The sequence below is a fragment of the Daucus carota genome, chromosome 3, assembly GCF_001625215.2.
Source record: "Daucus carota subsp. sativus chromosome 3, DH1 v3.0, whole genome shotgun sequence".
In the NCBI taxonomy this organism is placed as follows: domain Eukaryota; kingdom Viridiplantae; phylum Streptophyta; class Magnoliopsida; order Apiales; family Apiaceae; genus Daucus; species Daucus carota.
Window position 1 is genome coordinate 45,145,355 of NC_030383.2, and position 18,375 is coordinate 45,163,729.

General features: G+C 45.2%; 1 protein-coding gene across 1 annotated transcript; it reads right to left on the reverse strand.

The window, feature by feature from the left end:
* Window positions 1-13,597: 13,597 nt before the first annotated feature.
* Window positions 13,598-17,752, reverse strand: LOC108203243 (uncharacterized). Its single transcript, XM_017372011.2, has one exon. The coding sequence runs from the start codon at window positions 17,750-17,752 to the stop codon at window positions 13,598-13,600; it is 4,155 nt and encodes a 1,384-aa protein (XP_017227500.2).
* Between the last annotated feature and the right edge of the window lie 623 nt (window positions 17,753-18,375).

Below are 18,375 nucleotides of genomic sequence, written 5' to 3' on the forward strand. Positions count from 1 at the left end.
CAATGTTAGATGCCCTAGCACAAACCCAGAGTTTGTCCTTCAAACTTCTACCCCCATACTTACCCTTAAAATTATTGTGTAGGTGCCTACGCAGTACCTGTGCTCAACCATAGGTAACATCTCCTCAACTACATTCAATAGCCCCTTTTGTCTATCACTAATGAAGGACCAACCATCACCTAGACCTGTTTCAAAATCTTCAGCAAGTAAAGCAACAAACCATCTCCAAGAATCAAGTCTCTCAGCCTCTACTACTGCATATGCTATAGGAAACATGCAATTATTCCCATCTAAACCCACAACACAGAGTAACTGACCTTTGTAAGCATTTTTTAGGTGACAGCCATCTACGAGGGGGAGGGGGAGGGGGAGGGGGGGGGGGTAATCAGATTATTCAATTGCAAAATAGGGTTAAGAAATTACCAGCGGAACTGTTGCTAATGCTAGCCATCACGATCCATGATAACGCCAATCTCCGGTCCCGGTCCTTCCTCCGCCGTGACTGGTGGTTCCGTGGTGCAGCTGCTGGATGGGGGCCTACAAAACAACGCCGGCGGGGGGGTTTTGCCCCGAAGCGCCTTCGGCGTGAGAGTAAGCGTAGGTTTCGGAAGGATAGAGATTAGAGAAAGTGCTATCTATGTGTGGTGGGTGAAGGTGTTTGGCTGGTGGTTGCTGCTGAGTGTAAGTGTGTGTGAGAATGAGTGTAAAGAGTAGTTAAGTTAACCCTTAAACCCTTGATCCTTGGTCTATTTATAGGCCAAGGATTAGGGTTCAAGGGTGCGTACCTGGATCCTGGTCCTACACGTGTAGGGGTTTGATCCCCTACACGTGTCCAGGTGTCGGCGTAGAAGTAGTATTTTGGAATGTTCCCTGGCTTGTCTCTATCGCCAGTAGTTGACCGTTACGTTTGTCTTTATCGTGTCAGTCTGTGCCTTGTGCAGCAAGTGTCGGCTGGTACATGCATGGATCCCGGTTGGGGGTATGTTTTAGGCTATACCCGGGTTCAATGTCATACCCGGGTGGTGTATCCTGGAGGGATCGAGGGGTCGACTGTGTTGTTGGTGGCTACCCGGGTGTGTCTTGATCGGGTTATACCCTATCAGGATCCGGGTTTGTCTTGACCGGGTTATTCCCTATCATTTGCCCCCCACTCCCTTATATAGATTTTCTATGTGAGGGAGTAAAGTAGAATGTTTTGCTTTTGCTTCCTCGATTGAGTGGACCCGGGTGTGGTCGGTGTTTATGCTTGCCCCCCGGCCTGGACGGACCCGGGCTAGAGCGGAGTCTTTGCTGATGTCCTCCTGTTTTGGTAGACCCGGGTAAGAGTAAAGTTTGCTGACGGATCTGGGCTTGATGAGTCTTGTTGTCCTCTGTATTTCTTCGTTGGCGGATCCGGGTAGGGGGAGACGCCCGGGTTGGTTGAGGGATGGCGGAACGTTTGAAATATGTGGAATTCGAAGAGTCTTGTGTCTTGGAAGTTGAACTGGTGCGCCTTTTGAGGGTGTCATTATTATTACAGCTGTAATAATGGTTGAGGAGCCAATAGGAAGTCGCCACCTGGACTGAGATGTGGCTATAAGTACTGGGGCACCGTTACTTTAATTTTTTTACTTTTGCTCGTCTTTTTCGTTTATTTTCAAAAAGGAACTGCTTCAAGTGCTTGTTCGTGTGCCGTTTCTTTGTTGAGGTTTTGCCGCCGTTGCTTTCTTCGTCTTCCTCCCTTCGTCTTTCAAGTAAGTTTCACTATTTCTCTCGATTTTCCATGTTTTCTTGAGGTTTTGCATGCGGTGTTCATGGAGTTTTCTTTGTGCTTTTGTTTTGTTGTTGATATGCGAAGATCGGTGTTTGTGGCGTGAGTGTATAAGTGTTTGTATATTGCTTTGCTGGGCTTTGGATTTTGAATGCTCGTTTATTGTCGAGTCTTCGATTTTTGTTTCGATTTTTGCATATGGGGTTTCTGGGTTTTGATAGATGAAGAATACTCATTGTGTTCTTCGATTTTTTGTGTATGTATATGTGCATAGCTTGGTGGGTTTGTGTGTTTCGATCTTTGGTTTTGATTTTGAAATGTGTTAGAAACTGTTTGTGGCTTTTGGGTTTTCGGGGGCTTGAACTGAACCCGGGTCATGTAGTTGCGCCCGGGTTGGCTAGATTTAGGACACGGCTGCTTTAGGTGTTCGTAGGCTGTGATCGTGTTTGTCTTGAACTGAACCCGGGTCATGTGGTTGTGCCCGGGTTGGGTAGATTTAGGACACGGCTGCTTTATTTTCGTACTTGGGGGAATTTTGTTGTGTTGTAGTGTGTATGTGGGACCCGGATAGCTGTCTCCCGGATAGCTGTCTCGTATGTAGTATTCTTCTCCTTACGAAAACTTGGGGAAAGGAGAGGACCCGGGTAGAGTCGGGTGAGTTACTGTAGTTGGTATCCGGGTAGTGTTGCTTGTACTTGGTCGTTTCTTTTTTCTTGATGCTTTTCCACATAGGGTTAAGATGGGATCCGGACCCAACTAAAATCTGTAACCATATGTGAATTCTAAAACTGACCCGGGTTGCCTTTTTTATTTAGGTTTATGGTCCGGATCCCTAGGCCGCCAAGGAAAGAGATCGTTGCTTACTCAGCTGTACCCGGGGAGTTTTCTAGTGACACCGAGTGCGACGAGGTCCATACTCTTGCTCACCGTGCTCGGGTAAAGATGGCTGAAAGAGAAGTTTCTTCCTCGGGAGTGGTGTCCGAGTTCCAAAAAGTGACAAAGACGATCGGGAAGCAGGTTATTATGTCCCCGGAAGGTATCTGGTGCGACTCTAAGTCTTACTTTGTTACCAAGGCTCCCCTGGTCGAGGAGAAGGGGTTTTACACCAACATGGCCGGATTCTATAGGCGTAAGCACCCGAACGGGATGTTGGGTCCTTACAGTAAGGAGGGGTTTGATGAAAAGTTCCGGGAGCTGACTGGGATCCGGGCTCCGTTCCCGTTGAAGAGCCATATCAGGGAAATGTCTCCGGACGCGGCTGATCGAATGATCCGGGCCGCTTTCCAATTGCCTCCGGAGGTCGAGTGGAGGTGGCCTGTGCCCGGGGAAATGATTTACCACCGGCCTGCAGATGGTTTCGTCCCGGTGTGGATGGAACATCTTCGGTCCGGGTGGAATCCCCGATGGCATATTTTCTTCAAGCATCTATGTAAATATGAGTGGAAGGTGTCTCCGATGCAGCTGACTCCGAACGCGGTCAAGTGGATGACCTGGTTTCTGTGGACTTGCAATAAGATGAATTACTATCCCACTTTGAAGCTGTTCCGCATGCTGTTTCAGTTTAAGAAGTCCGGGGTGAAGCCCCTATATGAACTGCGCTTTCGCTCAAAGGAGTGTGGTCTGGGAACCGGGTTTGTGAGCCCGGTTATGCATCAAAGTTCACTGAAGGGCTGGAACGGCGAGGTCCTCATGCTGAAGGGTCTAGACCTGGGTTTTATGCCTTATATAGAGGTAGATGATAAGGAGGTGAAGACGGACTCTGGGGCGCCCGGAGCTACTGGGGAGTTCCGGGCTCAGTTGGTCGAGTTTTGTAATTGTCTCGGGTTTCAACTGACCCGGGATACGTTTATGCAGCACAACAAATTGCATGAGGGCGGCTGTGAGTTGCATCTTTTCCTTAGTCTTTTATTTCACTTTTGTAGTCTTGTCCGGGTCTTCTTCGTCTTACGTCTGCTCCTGTTTTGTCCGGGTCTTCTAGTTGGTAGTCTTGTGTTGCTATATTGTCCGGGTCTCTTTGCTTGTGATGTGTATGTCCCTTAGATAATTTTTGTTGCCATATTTCTTTGTATTGACCCGGGTTCTTTGGTTCTTTGGCAGGTCTTCCCTACTTCGACCCGGATCTTTGGAAAGATATGTCTGCCAACGACTCCTTTGCTGCCGCCTTGAGGAACTTGGGGGGAGTTCATTGTTCGGTGAAATCTACACTACACGCAAGCGCACGTGATCACAAGTAATATATTTGTTCGTTCCCACAGAGACTGGTGAATTAAGAATACGCACCTATGCAACAATGTATGATCAATTATCACTGCTAAGACAATTAACAAGGATTGGTTTCTTTTATACTAATAATTAAAATTACTAATCAAATTCAGAATAGGAAAACACATGGGATTCTAACTTCATTATCGAATTCATCTAGAATTGAAATTACTGATTAACATGCGACTGTTGATCCTAATCAGACAACACGAAAGTAATACATGCCAACTCTCGTTGCACACATATCATACCAATCGAGATCCACAATTAAGACAGAAATCTCATGGACACCAACAAAGCTCAGACCCTATATCTCTATAGCGGTAGTGTAAGCAGAGAGGTTTAAATAACAAGTCATCTAACGTGATTACACAGGGTGATAAAAATAGTTCAAGTCTACCACAAATTATGTTTCATTCACATAATCCTATGTTTACATGGCAAAGTTCTAAATTCAATCATCCACTCTCGCTTCAGAAAGAATTAACAAACAACTTAGAAGTTAGCTACGCTCCTAAGAAGAATAAGCACGGCTCATGCAAAGAAATCAACGTACGTCACAAAATCAAGCAATTAATATTCGTTACTAGACTACATCGATAAATCCATTAGAATCCCATGAAGGCGGTTAGTTCATAATCGAACTAATCGACATCATGGGTTCTAATGAAAACATGATAAAGAAAAGATAAGAATTAAATGGAATAAAAACGCTTGAATTGAATATAATAAGGATCACACGTTACAGATTTGATGTTCACGATCTTGCTCGAAACTGTCACTTCCTCGCAAAGAACGATCTAATACAAACTGATAATGTGCTTCGATTACAAGAGAAAAACTAAACTATTTCGATATTCTTTCCTACGACTCTATATGAGACTAGGGTTTTACACACGAGAAATAAAAATACATTGACCAAGTCAAACGGGCCTCGACCGCTGCGAAAATCCGCTAAAAAGCTGTAAAAATCGGCCCGGGGAATTTTGCTGGGCGCGGCCGCGCTAACTTAGCGCAGGCGCGCTAACTGATGCAGCCTGTAGCGCGGGCGCGCTGCCAAGTAGCGCGGGCGCGCTACTGTCTGTGATGGTGGCCCCGTTTCTTCGTTTCTCGCTCGTTCTCGCGTGCATGTCCTTCCTCGCTTCTAGTACCACTTCCGTAGGTGATCACGGTTGCATTTAGCACATGCAACAAGCCCTTTAAACCCCTAGATAGCTCTAGTGGACGAGTGTGTTCTCGTGAGGGTTTGTAGAAGATGTACCCACAAAATCCCAAGTCGCGGTGAATCCATAATTCTCCATTCTTGCAAATAATGCACCAAAACCAACCTAAAATGATAGAAAATCACTTCATCACCTCAACTCGTGACCTGCACAGAAAAACAATAAAAACACATCAAAAGACACTAAACACTTAAGTACAACCAACCAATTTAAGTGGAAACGAAGGCCTATAAGTGTGTATAAATACCACTTATCACACCCCCAAACTTAAACTGATGCTTGTCCTCAAGCGTCAACGACACTATACAATAATACAATGCAATGCATGAATGCAACTACGTGATGAATGAGTAAACTATGAAGTCATTGCCTTGCCAATTATAATACCTCAGATTGTGCTAATGTTCTCGAATTTCATCTCTCTCGCTACCAAGTCAATTACTCTTCTATTTACAAGTGTGGAGTGCCCGTGTGTGCAAGTATGCTCTTTTATTGAGACAAGACAAAAACTACTACTCCCACAGAATCCCAATCAAGAATCGTAAAAGTTTAAAACTAACACCCCGTCACTCAAGTCCAACTAAAAGCCAAGGTCCCAAAGAATATCCACACCCTTCAATTTTATTCCCTATATATTTTTTTTTTCTATTGGTGATTAATTGCTCGGTCTAAGGTCAGAGCGCTTCGCAGTGTAAATGCGTTACGAACACCACAAGACTTCACACACCAATTATTCACTTTATTCTAGTGGTTTATTTAACCGTGCAATGGTTGAGATCCCTAAAGATTTATGCACTAGTACCCATGTAGCGAGTGTTGGGTCAACAATCCCAAACCACGAAGGGCTTTAGGTTGTTAGGCACAAAGTCCCCTCAGACTTAATTACTCGAGTACTAATGAGCTCAACCTAGTTAATTCTACCACTTATTTATTTATTTAGTGAATTTATTTACTACTATTTTTTTTTTCTTTTTTTTTTTTTTCTTTTTTTTTGGAAAGGCATATCTACCCCTCAGTTCCCCCAAACTTAAGATTTACAGACCTAAGCTGAAGGGTGTTCAATTCAATCCTAGAATTCATGGAAATTCGTCTAAATCCTATCTCAAGAACATATGTGAATTACAATTTCCAACACAAGCAATTTCCAAGTACTAACCTAGCCTTGCAATTGAAACTACTAATCAAGAACTACGCACATAACTCATCATAGGCAATTGACTTGGCTTAACTTCATAATTCATGCAAATGCTCGTGATACTAACTACGACAATTACCAATAAACATGTAAAAATAAAGAAAATATGGGAGAAATAGAAAGAAAACGTGAGAAATAATCAAAGCAAAATAAAAAAAACGTGAACTACATGAACTAACTAACACATGCAAATAATAATAAAAAAAAACTATCTAATAATATGCTCTTCCTTAGATTACCACCCCCAAACTTAAAATTTTCAATGTCCCCATTGAAAGTGATAAAAAGGCTAGAGCACCCACATACCTACTCGGAGTCCGAGTCCTCCCCCTCCTCTGCTGGAGGTGAATCAGGTGGAGGATACTGCATCCCTGCTCCAAATACTGGCCACTGAACTGTGACCCCCTGTGCCTGGAAAGCACTACCTAGAGCCTGTGTCAAGTCATAAGCAAACCTCTGGTGGATGTCGTGCATGGTGTCCATCCGTCTCGCTAGGCGGCGATACTGAACATCTCCCATCGGTTCGGAGCTCCTCTCCGTCTGTGAAGTACCAGCTCCAGAAGCTCTAGGCTGCTCCCTCCTCACAAATGCTGGACGTCCCCCTGGCACCTCATCATATATGTACCCGAGGCCTCGAGGGTGGGGAACTCCTCCATCCCACTCCGTCATCCGACTGATCGCCGAATGATCAATAGGTGTCCCTGGCAACTGTAATTGCTCGTTGGATGGCCAACGAACACCGCTCGATCGACAGAGCTTCGTCACAATTGTGCCATATGGAATGGCACCAGTGGTTCCTCCCCGTAAGAACCTCAGAATCCCCTGATGAATAACATGTCCCAGATCAATATACTTGCCCGAGACAATCCCAAAGAGCAGAATAGCTCTCTCCACTGTCACCTCATGCCCATGTGAAGATGGCATGATGTTCGCACAGATGAAGGCGTTCCACGCCTTCGCATACCGGTTCAGAGCGGCTGCAGGAAAAGAAACATGTGCCGGCAAAGGAGGTGCAGTCATCTTCCAATGCGTGTCCGGTACGCACATGTCATACACCAACCTCTCAAAATCAATCGGATCGTCATCAAACCGGCGTTTGGCACGCCCAATCCTCTCAACCACCCAATCTTCTTCATTACGGCGCTTGGCGCGCCCCCCAATAACTTTACGGATCGCCTCCGCACTATAATCAACTCGGATTCCCCGCACCACCGTGAATCCATCACGATTCTCCTTGGCATTAGCATAAAACTCCCGAATAATAGCCAAGGGAACCGCCTCCGGAGCCTCGCAAAAAGACTCCCAACCCCGCTCTTGAACCATGTTCAAAAGCTCACCATCCTCCGCCGTGGGTAAGAATCCCCTCTCCTTAACTAACGACTTATTCATAAGCCGTTGAAACTCGGTTCGTGCTCCATCGGAAGTGAACTCAACCTCACCCATCGAGGAAGAATCGCTAGATGTAGGGGCTTGGGTGCTTGTTCCTTGTGATCTTCGGGCTCTTTTGGGTGCCATTGGTAGAGATTTAGAGTTGCAAGAGATTTGTGTGTAGTGGGTTTGAGAGATTGGATGAAGGTTGTGTGTATGGATGTGTATATATAATTAGGGTTTAAAGAATTATAATGGGATTTGGAGATGGGTTTTGTGTTTATATAAGGATTGGAGAGCTGAGTTAGGGTTTAATAAGATGTATTTCGGGCTAGGCATGCAAAATTAGGATTGTGGGCTTTTAAAAACGAAAAGAAAATATTTTTGGGAGAAAAATCGCCAGCCTCTGCAGTCAGTAGCGCGGCCGCGCTAAGTATAGCGCGGGCGCGCCGTGCAACTTAGCGCGGGCGCGCCGTGCAACTTAGCGCGGGCGCGCTGACACTAGCGCGGGCGCGCTAGTGTCTGACACCGGAGGCTGAATTTTTCGATTTTTGTGTTTTTGAGGTTTACAATGGTACAATGTGGTTCCAATGCGTGGGTTGCCTCCCACGAAGCGCTTGTTTAACGTCGTTAGCTCGACGTGAAGTCCAGAATTAATCCGATTCCGATGAAGTATCCTGTGGAGGATACCTCGTTCCATAACCAAACGAATCCCAAGTAACATTGACGTCTAGTGCCAAGAACGCTTCAGCAAGAGAATCCGTTAGTATATCAGCAAAGCGACCAATTCGTTCCTCCAACACGTCAATATGCCTGATTATTCTTCGGTACTGTGCTTCATTCAGCGTTGAAACAGCAGGTGATTGAATTACGGATTGGTTACTTGCATTGGCCGAGAGTAGAGGACAAGTGTCTCCACATGCATTAAAGTTTGAGTCTGAGTGAGCTCTAATTCTGTGCCAATTATTCATCTGATTTTCCTGAGTGACTTCGACCGCTTCATCCTCCTCCGATTCTTCCTCTTTTGAGATCTTCCACTTTAGATCTTTGTGCTCAGCAGCGGCTAGGTTCTCTATCAGTTCGTAAGCATCATCGAAGCTTTTGTTCCACAAACTTCCTCCAGCTGCCACGTCTAACTCTGCTCTACATTGACTGTTAAGACCCCTGTAGAAGTAATTAATTGCCATTCCCGGAGGCATGTCATCTTCCTTGAGATTTTCGAGAATCTTCTTGAATCGGTCCCACGCTAGGCAAAGATATTCTCCCGAGAATTGAGAGAATTTACCTTCAGTGTTTTTGATAGCTGATACTTTGATTAGAGGATAAAACCTTGTACAGAATATTTTCTCCAACTTGTTCCAGCTATTAGTAGTGCTTGCCGAGAGAGAGATAAACCACGATCGTGCTACATCACGTAGCGTGAATGGAAAGAGTCTCAGCTTCACTAGATCTTTAGGTCCGATATTGAAATCCAATGCAGTAATGAATTTCTCGAATTTCTTTAGATGTAGGTTTGGGTCTTCAAGAACAGAACCCCCAAATTGAATGGTATCTTGCAGCTTGAGAATGATTGATGGTTTGATGCGAATGCCACTGGCTGATATTGATGGTTCAATTGTGTCAGCCTTATTATCATTGATGTTCAAACGAGAAAATTCACGTGACGCCTCACCAACTGCTGTCCTTGCATAATTCATTGTTTCAGAATCAGAGAAAGAAGATGAATCCATTGCTTCCTTACTGGTTTGAGAATGTGTTTGCATAAACGCGATCCAAGCACCTGAGATAAAGAAAAGAAGAAAAGTGAGAAGAGAATAGAATCCTAGTCAGTGAATTTTAATGCACACTGATGACAAGTACATAAACTAATTAATTAACACCGAGTCCCCGGCAGCGGCGCCAAAAACTTGTTCGGTGAAATCTACACTACACGCAAGCGCACGTGATCACAAGTAATATATTTGTTCGTTCCCACAGAGACTGGTGAATTAAGAATACGCACCTATGCAACAATGTATGATCAATTATCACTGCTAAGACAATTAACAAGGATTGGTTTCTTTTATACTAATAATTAAAATTACTAATCAAATTCAGAATAGGAAAACACATGGGATTCTAACTTCATTATCGAATTCATCTAGAATTGAAATTACTGATTAACATGCGACTGTTGATCCTAATCAGACAACACGAAAGTAATACATGCCAACTCTCGTTGCACACATATCATACCAATCGAGATCCACAATTAAGACAGAAATCTCATGGACACCAACAAAGCTCAGACCCTATATCTCTATAGCGGTAGTGTAAGCAGAGAGGTTTAAATAACAAGTCATCTAACGTGATTACACAGGGTGATAAAAATAGTTCAAGTCTACCACAAATTATGTTTCATTCACATAATCCTATGTTTACATGGCAAAGTTCTAAATTCAATCATCCACTCTCGCTTCAGAAAGAATTAACAAACAACTTAGAAGTTAGCTACGCTCCTAAGAAGAATAAGCACGGCTCATGCAAAGAAATCAACGTACGTCACAAAATCAAGCAATTAATATTCGTTACTAGACTACATCGATAAATCCATTAGAATCCCATGAAGGCGGTTAGTTCATAATCGAACTAATCGACATCATGGGTTCTAATGAAAACATGATAAAGAAAAGATAAGAATTAAATGGAATAAAAACGCTTGAATTGAATATAATAAGGATCACACGTTACAGATTTGATGTTCACGATCTTGCTCGAAACTGTCACTTCCTCGCAAAGAACGATCTAATACAAACTGATAATGTGCTTCGATTACAAGAGAAAAACTAAACTATTTCGATATTCTTTCCTACGACTCTATATGAGACTAGGGTTTTACACACGAGAAATAAAAATACATTGACCAAGTCAAACGGGCCTCGACCGCTGCGAAAATCCGCTAAAAAGCTGTAAAAATCGGCCCGAGGAATTTTGCTGGGCGCGGCCGCGCTAACTTAGCGCAGGCGCGCTAACTGATGCAGCCTGTAGCGCGGGCGCGCTGCCAAGTAGCGCGGGCGCGCTACTGTCTGTGATGGTGGCCCCGTTTCTTCGTTTCTCGCTCGTTCTCGCGTGCATGTCCTTCCTCGCTTCTAGTACCACTTCCGTAGGTGATCACGGTTGCATTTAGCACATGCAACAAGCCCTTTAAACCCCTAGATAGCTCTAGTGGACGAGTGTGTTCTCGTGAGGGTTTGTAGAAGATGTACCCACAAAATCCCAAGTCGCGGTGAATCCATAATTCTCCATTCTTGCAAATAATGCACCAAAACCAACCTAAAATGATAGAAAATCACTTCATCACCTCAACTCGTGACCTGCACAGAAAAACAATAAAAACACATCAAAAGACACTAAACACTTAAGTACAACCAACCAATTTAAGTGGAAACGAAGGCCTATAAGTGTGTATAAATACCACTTATCATTCATACCCTTCCCAAGCCTCAGCCGAAGGATAAGTCGGCAAAAAAGAAGAAGAGGGCTGTGAAGAGGGGGGAGTCCGGGTCCTCTCGTCAGGAGACGGAGGGGACTGGCAACTCGAGTGCAACTCCGGATCCAGAGCTGCAGGTGAGGGACCCGGAGTTGGATTCTGAGGCCCTGGAGGTGGAGAGTCCGGTCCTGGAGCCAAAGAGGAAGAAAAAGAAGACTGATTCCTCTCAGAAGCAAGTGATTGATATGACGGACGAGGATCCGGTCAAGTCTGCTATGGAGGTAGTTGATGTGGAGGGTGGTTCCCGACCGGCGCACAAGTTTGGGAAGTACCCGGTCAAGAAGGTGATCGGGTTGATGGCTGAGCTCCCATCCGATCGGGATTGGGAAGTGATGGAGGATCAGGGTCTCGAAGAGAATTTTAAGGACATAGGCGACTTGTGGGGTCAGGTAATTTTTTAACCCGGGTTCGATCTTTCTTTGCGCCGTACTTAGTTTTCCTTGCTTTATGATTCTAGTTTTGCTGATCGAGTTTTAACGTTTCTTTGTCAGCTTGGCGGTCGGTTGGCCGGTTTCAACACCCATGCTCTGAATAGTCTGAAGAAAGAAAGAGAGTTTTCTGCTGAGACTCTTGCCCGGGTCAAGAAGCTGGATAAGGACCTGGATCTTGAGAGATCAGGTCGGGAAGCCTTAGAGGCTAGCGTCGGCTCCAAGATTAAAGAGGCTGAGATCAAGAAGGAGGCTGAGTTAGCTCAAAAGATCACAGATGCCGAGACCCGGGCTGATAGCGCGGAGAAGAAGGTATCCGGGCTGGAGGGTGAAGTGGCTGCTTTGAAACAGGAGTTGCAGACCCGGAAAGCCCCTGCGGAGGTCATCGCCGACTTTCAAAAGTCGAAGGCTTATGCGGATGCCTTGGCCAAGGCCGCAGCTGCTGAAGTCATGCGCTGCTGGACTGTGGCCGAGAAGCATATCAAAACTGACCCGGGTGCTAATGCTCAAAGCTTCATTGACTTATACATTGCTGTGAAGAACAGAGTCAATGCAGGTGGGGCGGAGCCCGAGCCTTACGTTGCCCCGGGTCAGGATGTGGACTCGGATTCTTCGGCTGAATCCGAACCGGTGGACGAAGAGATTCCTGTCCGAGATCCTCCTGCCGATGATCATCCCGTCCAAGACTCTCCTCCTGCTTAGATTGATTTTTGCCTTTGCTTTGAAAAACAATGTTTTTGTAAGACTAAGTATATTTGTGTATCAGGATTGATTGTTTGACCGGGTCTGTGTGTACCCGAGTACTATGGATGCTTATTTTGCTGCTTTTGATCAAATATTTGTTTGTCAACAATAGACTCGTGAATGCTTGTTTTATATACTTATTGTCCGGATTGGTTGCTTACATAGTTTTGTATTCAGAATCTTTTCTAAGTAAATGAAATAGGTGGACCCGGGCAACATCTACCCGGGTTGGTTGCTTGCATAGTTTTGTACTTAGAAAATTTTTCTAAGTAAATGAAATAGGTGGACCCGGGCAACATCTACCCGGGTTGGTTGCTTACATAGCTTCGTACTTAGAAAATTTTTCTAAGTAAATGAAATAGGTGGTCCCGGGCAACATCTACCCGGGTTGGTTGCTTAAATATGTTTGTACTTAGAAAATTTTTCTAAGTAAATGAAATAGGTGGACCCGGGCAACATCTACCCGGGTTGGTTGCTTAAATATGTTTGTACTTAAAATTTTTTCTAAGTAAATGATTGCACGGATGGACCCGGGTAGGTATTTCCCGGGTTGGCTGTTTTTTCTTGGCTTTTATACTTAGAAATTTTCCAAGTCAAATTGTTGAGTGGATGGACCCGGGTATGTCTTCCCGGGTTGGTTGTTTTCTTTAGCTTTTTATACTCAGAAATTTTCCCAGTTGAATGGATCCGGGCAACAACTACCCGGGTTGTATGCTTTCTTTTGCTTTTTATGCTTAGAACTTTTCCAAGTTTAATAAAATGTACATGTTTGTACTTAGAAATTTTTTCCAAGCAGACGAAATGGATGGACCCGGGCAATGCTTACCCGGGTTGATTGTTTTGTACATGTTTGTACTTAGAAAAAATTTTTTCCAAGCAAATGAAATGGATGGACCCGGGCAATTCTTACCCGGGTTGTTTGCTTTATATGTTTTTGGTTGCCTTAGAAATTTTCTAAGTAAAATAACAGGTGAAATTCATTAGTAGCAAAAGACTTCATTGATATTCGGATGATTACACAGCTTTGATAATCAAAAATACATGGTTGCTTTTTAGGAATGTGTAGCTGTCTTCTAAGGTCTTTTCTTCCCGTTGGCTTTACTGATAGAATTTCCTCAACCTGAGGCCATGCCAGGTGTTAGATACTTCTGACCCGTCCATGTGTTCTAGCTTGTAGGTACCCGGCCTTAGGACTTCTTTGACTTTGTAAGGGCCTTCCCACTTAGGCATCAGCTTGCCAGTGTTGGTTGGGTCAGAGGCTTCGGTGTCTCGTAGGACCAGGTCTCCTGCTTGAAAATTCCTAACCCGGGATTTTTTGCTGAAGTGATCCCGGGTCTTCTCTTTGTATTTTTCCATCCTTGCGATTGCTTGATCTCGGACCTCGTCTACCAAGTCCAGGTTGACTCGGAGTCCTTCTTCGTTCGCGATTTCGTCGAAGTTGATCACTCTGTGGGAAGGTGACCCGACTTCGATTGGGAGCATCGCCTCCGTTCCATAGGCCAACTTGAAGGGGGTTTCTCCGGTGCTTGTCCGAGGACTAGTTCGGTATGACCAGAGGACATGAGGTAGTTCTTCTGGCCACTTGCTCTTGCTTTCTTCAAGCCTTTTCTCAATTCCTCTTAGGAGGATCCAGTTGGTGACTTCTACCTGGCCATTTCCTTGAGGGTAGGCGACTGAGGACTTCTTGTGCTTGATGCCTCTTTCGGCCAGGTAGCTTTCAAAGTCCGACCCTATGAACTGGGGTCCATTATCTGAGACCAGGACTCTTGGTAGCCCGAATCTCATTAAGATGTTGTCCATGAACCGGATGACATCTTGCTGATTGATCGTCCGCATTGCCTTGGCTTCAACCCATTTGGTCATATAATCAATGGAGACAAGCAGGTATCTGAGGTCTCCTTTAGCCCGAGGAAAAGGTCCCATGATGTCTATCCCCCAAACAGCAAAAGGGATCGGGGATAAAACTGAAGAAGGTAGGACAGGGCTTAGCCGGGGTACGTTGCTGAACAGCTGACAGTTCTTGCATTTTTTCACAAACTCCATGGCGTCTTGGTGGATATTTGGCCAATAGTAGCCTTGCCGGATGATTTTATACGCCAGGCCTTTTGCCGACATGTGATCTCCACAGATCCCTTCGTGAACTTCTCTTAGACAATATTCGGCCTCCTCCGGACCTATGCATTTCAGGATTGGGGATGAGTAGGTCCGGCGGAAGAGTGTCCCTTCTTCGACAAAAAATTTGGCCGCCTTAGCCTTCAGCCGTTGTGCTTTCCCCTTGTCTTCGGGTAACTCTCCCTTCTCTATGTAGTTGATCAGGGGAGTCATCCAGGTAGGGTCGTTGTTGATTTCAAAAATTTCTTCATGCTCTATCGTTGGCTTGTGCAATTCTTCGAAATAGACTGAGCTATCTAGATCCGCTGAATTTTGGACCAACCTGGAGAGGTTGTCTGCTTCAGCATTTCCTTCCCTGTTGACTTGCAAGATCCTGCATCCGGGGATCAGAGTAAGGTAGCTTTTCACCAAGGCTTGATACTTGGTCAGGATCGGGTCTTTGGCAAGATATTCTCCATTGGTCTGCCTGACCACGATCTGGGAATCACTGTAGATGGTGAGGTTCTGGATTGACAAGGTCCGGACTAATTTTAACCCTGCTAGAAGGGCCTCGTATTCCGCTTGGTTGTTGGTTGCTGCGAAACCGAAGGAGATTGCTGTTTTGATGGTGAACCCATCCGGGCTTTTCAGGATTAACCCGGCTCCTGACCTTTCGGTTGTTGAGGAACCGTCAACATGGAGTATCCAAGACTCCGGGTTGGGTTCTACTGGGGCTTCCGGGTCAGTTTCCATGGGGGTTGTCTGGTCCTCTGGAAAGTTGCATTCCACTACGAAATCGGCCAGGACCTGGGCTTTGACTGCTGTTCGGGGTAGGAATGTTAGGCTGAACTGGCTAAGTTCGATTGCCCAATTCACTAGTCTCCCGGAGATATCAGGTTTGTGAATGATTTTCCTTAGAGGTTGGTCTGTGACAATCCTGATTTCTCTTCCTTGAAAGTAGTGTCTGAGTTTCCTGGATGCGGTGATCAGTGCAAATGCAAATTTTTCTAAGTTGGGGTATCTGGTCTCCGCATCTTTGAGGACCTGGCTGACATAGTAGACAGGCTTCTGTTGCCCGGCTTCCTCCCGGATCAAGGCTGCCCCGACGGCCAAGGGACCGGCAGACAGGTATAGGTAGAGAGGTTCTCCGGGTAAGGCTTTTGTCAGGATTGGGGGTTTGGACAGATATGCTTTGATTTCATTAAGGGCTTTTTGGCAATCCGGGCTCCATTCTACTAATTTCTGATTTTTTGCCCCTTTTAACAATTCAAAGAATGGTAGACATCTTTCAGCGAGTTTGGAGACAAACCTTCGGAGAGCCGCTAAGGACCCTGCTAGCTTTTGGACCTCCCTCTGAGTCCGAGGTGGTTGCATCTCTTGTACAGCTTTGATCTTCTCCGGGTTGGCCTCAATACCCCGGTTGCTTACCATAAAACCCAAGAACTTTCCAGCTTCTACTCCAAAGGTGCATTTATCCGGGTTGAGCTTTAGCTTAGTCCTTCTCATGTTCTCAAAACATTCTCTGAGATCTGAAATGTGACCCGGGACTGATGTTGATTTAGAGATGATGTCGTCGACATAGCATTCCAAATTTCTTCCAAGTTGGTCTTTGAAAATTTCATTCATTGCCTTCTGGTATGTGGACCCGGCGTTCCTTAACCCGAAAGGCATCAGTTTGTAAGCATATACTGCCCGGTGGGTTATGAAAGCTGTTTTGGCTATGTCTGTTGGGTTCATCTTAACCTGGTTGTACCCGGAGAAGGCGTCCATAAAGCTTAACATCAGGTGCCCTGACGTGGCATCAATGAGCTGATCAATGCTTGGTAGAGGATAAGGGTCTTTGGGGCATGCTGCATTCAGATCCGTGTAGTCGACACACATCCTCCACTTGCCGTTTGCTTTCTTTACCATGACTACGTTAGCTAGCCACTCCGGGTATTTGATCTCACAGATGATATCTGCCTTCATTAACTTGCCAACTTCCTCATCTATTGCCTTCTGCCTCTCCGGGGCGAAATTTCTTCGTTTTTGTTTAACAGGCTTCTTTTTGGGATCGACGTCAAGGCTGTGCATTGCCAATGATTCATCCAGCCCGGGCATGTCGTCCGGGCTCCAAGCAAAGACATCTGCATAGCTCCGGAGTAGTTGGGTGAGTTCTTCCTTAAAAACAGTATCCAGGCCTTTTCCAATTTTGACTTTCCTTGTCGGGTTGTCTTTTTCGATCAGGACCGACTCGGTCTCGACCGCAGCTTCGACCTTGGTTAGTTCTTGTGCTGAGATCATTTGCTGGATCCGGGCGTCAGTGTTCTTTTCCACAAAATCTTGAGCTGAGCTCATGGTTGCTTTCTGGTTGCTTTGTCCAGGATCAGGATTGGCTGCTCCCAGGTTATGACTGCCCGGGTCTAGGTCGATGACCTGGACTTCACCTTTGGGTTTTGCTTTCTGGTAAGGCCGATGCTTCTTGTTGCTTTTCTGCTTTTGGAAGACGGTTGCCTTCCTTTTGTTGTCCAGGTGTGTTTCCGCCATGACCAAGGCTTGGCTGTAACACATCCCAGCTGTTGCCGAATCTCCTCTGACTTCCCCTACCCCGAACGGGGTTGGGAACTTGAACTTTAGGTGTGGGATGGAAGTAATAGCTTCGATCTTGTTCAGACCTGGGCGGCCGATGATCACATTGTAAGGGGAGGGTGTATCCGTCACATAGAATTTGATGGTGTGGGTGACTTGGTTCGGGAGAGTTCCGAATCGGACCGGGAGATAAAGTGTGCCAAGGACCGGGACAATGCTGTTCCCGAATCCATATAAAGGATCCTCCCTGTAGTCGTTCATCCGGATGCTTCCTAGTTCCATCCGATCCATGGTGTGTTTGAACAAGATGTTGGCCGAGGAGCCGTTGTCCACCAGGATCCTCCTTACTTCATTTTCGGCCATGTCAAGGGTCACTACCAGGGCTTGATTGTGACCCCGGGTGACTCCTTCAAAGTCCTTGTTGCTGAAGGAAATCACTTGTTCGGGGAAGGCTTGGATGGACATCACTTCTTGACAGGAGCCCGGGCTAGGGGGAGGTGAACAGGATCCTCCTAGCACTACGTTGACAATGTTTTTCTGTTTCCCGGATCCCCCTGTTTTGTCGGCTGTATTCCGGGCTATATATTGCCCCATGTTTCCTTTACTGATCTGCTCTTCAATGAAGTACTTGAGGGATATGCAGTTTTCGGTTTTGTGACCATGGGTGCTGTTCGCAAAAATCTACACGCAAGCGCACGTGATCACAAGTAATATATTAAGTTCGATCCCACAGAGACTGGTGAATTAAGAATACGCACCTATGCAACAATGTATGATCAATTTTCACTGCCAAGACAATTAACAAGGATGGTTTCTTTTATACTAATAACTAAAATTACTAATCAAATTCAGAATAGGAAAACACATGGGATTCTAACTTCATTATCGAATTCATCTAGAATTGAAATTACTGATTAACATGCGACTGTTGACCCTAATCAGACAACACGAAAGTAATACATGCCAACTCTCGTTGCACACATATCATACCAATCAAAATCCGCAATTAAGACAGAAATCTCATGGACACCAACAAAGCTCAGACCCTATATCTCTATAGCGGTAGTGTAAGCAGAGAGGTTTAATAACAAGTCGTCTATCGTGATTACACAGGGTGATAAAAATAGTTCAAGTCTACCACAAATTATGTTTCATTCACATAATCCTATGTTTACATGGCATAGTTCTAAATTCAATCATCCACTCTCGCTTCAGAA